At 57.4% G+C, this 2,443-nt stretch overlaps 1 protein-coding gene across 1 annotated transcript; it reads right to left on the bottom strand.

Moving 5' to 3' along the window:
• Positions 1 to 789: 789 nt before the first annotated feature.
• On the bottom strand, positions 790 to 2,443 carry SDRG_16679 (hypothetical protein). The gene has a single exon (XM_008622897.1). It carries the CDS (start codon positions 2,410 to 2,412, stop codon positions 829 to 831), a length of 1,584 nt encoding a protein of 527 aa, XP_008621119.1. The 5' UTR covers positions 2,413 to 2,443; the 3' UTR covers positions 790 to 828.

Here is a 2,443-nt window from a genome sequence, read left to right as displayed (position 1 = left end):
GCGCAGCAGCGAGGGTGGGAAGGCATCGGGGAGTTGGTCGCCGGTGGCGAAAGTGCCTTCGGTGACGACGCTGTCGAGGATCGACTGAAGGAGCGCTTTCGTGATGTCAACATCATTTGGCCATCTACTCGGGTCTCTTCAGCATCGTCGTCATTGTAGAAGTTGCTATGGCCGCTGATTGCGTCGAAAACGGCGTTGTAGCCACCTTCCGCGTCGATAGTTCTGACTGTTGCCGCTGCTGCAGTCGCTACTGTCATCGTCACTACCGAACGACAGGTGACTTGTTGGAGATTCTTGACCGCTCGTATGGGGCTTTGACACGTCCTCCACGGGCTGGAGCATCGGCTCAAAGTTGCCGCGATGCTTTTACTGGGGCATGTCGAAGATCATCGGTCGGCGCGCATTGTGTGTCGAATCCGTGGCGACTCTTTGGAGAATGAATCGGAAAGTCCTGGGCTTGGATTTCCTGATTCGCTGTTCTGTGATAGAATGGGACGGCAGACACACTGATCTTGCCACGACAATCGCAACTTGGCCGCATACAACACAAACCAACACGAAGAGTTCGCCCATCGTTTGCAAGAGTAGCATTTGTCGACACACGACATGTAAGTGAGCTGATACTTGCAGAAGTTAGGCAGCACATCCAGTCGAGTCGCTCAAGGTGTCAATGGCGCATTCGCCCAAGCCGCTCATCATTATCATGAGCGACATCGACTCTTGCAGATGTGCCTCCAGTAGTACGACCACAGATTTTTGTGTCACCCAAATAATGTATTTTGTGCTACGAGCAAGAACTCGACAAAATGATATTCATTTGGAGTGCAATTAGACGTCCGCACCAATCGACACGGTCACCCGCTCGAAAGGTGCGGAAAGGAGCTGCCTTAAAGCGATTCCCTCGTCGCGGCGTTGCTTCCACTTGACAAGCGACGCCTTGTAGTACGAGTCGGTCTTGGTAATATCGCAGCGGGCGTTTTGGCCCGTGCCATAGGGCTCCGCCATTGCACTCGCGCCAGTGACGCGGTTGACGCCAGCGCCAAAATACTTGTTGGCAAAGTTGCGGGCATGGGCGATGCCGTTAAAGCCGACTTCAGTCATAGTTTGTGTCGGACCGCGGAGAAAGTCCTGGACGCGCGGGTGCGACGGCAGCCGCGCGCTTGGTTGGCACCACGTCTTGACTGGAGGTGCATCTTTAGCTCCTGGCAACAAGCGCAGGCGGAAGGACACGAGGTTCTGGTAAGCTGGCGTATTACTTAGTTGACGCGCCGTCTCCAAGATACCGGGTACGATCGAATCGCTGGCATGTTGGCACGGACCCAGCAGCGATTGCACAAAAAGAGCAGCGGCCGCCGGCACCGAGAGAAGCGTCGTCGCGATCGGCACGGTGTGAGTCTTGTCCGGGGGCCTCTGGGCCAGAGCAATGGCGAGAAACACGCTGCTCGGACTCTCTTGGCCGATTGCACGCCGCACGAGCGTGGACATATCGCCGTAGCTCAAATCCGATTTGGCTACGAGCTGCATGAAGACTCTGTCGGGCAGTCGTCCGTTTGCGTCCAGGTCGTGTAGTGCCGAAAGGGACGGCAGGGGTAAGGTCGTGGTTGTCCAGTTTACGGTTGATAAGAGTGTATCGGCAGCTTGGGGTGCCGCGCCGGCGAGCTGCACGACTGCTGCGAGGCCGAGGCGAGGCGCGACTGTCGTACTAATGAGCTCCTTGAACGACGACGTCCATCCAAAGGAGTGTATGAGCGCAGCAATTGCCGGTACCAACGTTGTTGTAGAGTCGGTTGGCGTCTGCTTGTCGTAGTAGCTGCTACGCGATGGCACCGGTGCTTTCGGCGTCGCTGCCCACCGGCGCAGCATGGCGACAGCAGATTCTCGCGCGGCAATTGTCGCGGCCGCTTGTAGAGCAGTTGCTAGCTCGGGTTCTGTTGGCGCAACCGCAAACGCAGCAATGCGCTCCAGCAGCGATTCCGCAGACGCTGCGTCACCACTGTCGACAAGCGACTGCACCCGGGAAAGAGCCGACTTGACACCTGCGACTTCTAGCGACCGTGCGCGCGGCCAGAGCACGAGCAGCGCCCGTCGGTACGTAAACTCGAGCGTTGGGCCGGCGTTGCCAGTGTAGCCCTCGTACTCGCGCTGTGTTGGCTCCATGTCTTCAAATACGTCGTCGACGTTGTTGACAAGCTCGGACTCTAACTGAATTTGGACTGACGCCAACTTGAGCTGCTCGTTGCGCTCGTTGACCCAATGTAGCACGCGCAGCGTCTCATCGTGGATCTCGTCCATCTCTGCGCTTTCCCCATCATCTGCTCCGTCGTCGTAGTCTTCGTAGCGACCGTATCGCCGGCGCTTGTTGTAGCCACCGCAGTGAGTCTCGCACGGCAGGCCCACGACGTGCTTCTCCATCAAGACGAGGTGGAGTTCGAAAAGCTCAGCT

Source organism: Saprolegnia diclina, assembly GCF_000281045.1.
Source record: "Saprolegnia diclina VS20 unplaced genomic scaffold supercont1.145, whole genome shotgun sequence".
Lineage (NCBI taxonomy): Eukaryota > Oomycota > Saprolegniomycetes > Saprolegniales > Saprolegniaceae > Saprolegnia > Saprolegnia diclina.
The sequence above is the reverse complement of the archived record's forward strand: the minus strand, read 5'-3'. Positions and strand labels throughout refer to the sequence as shown.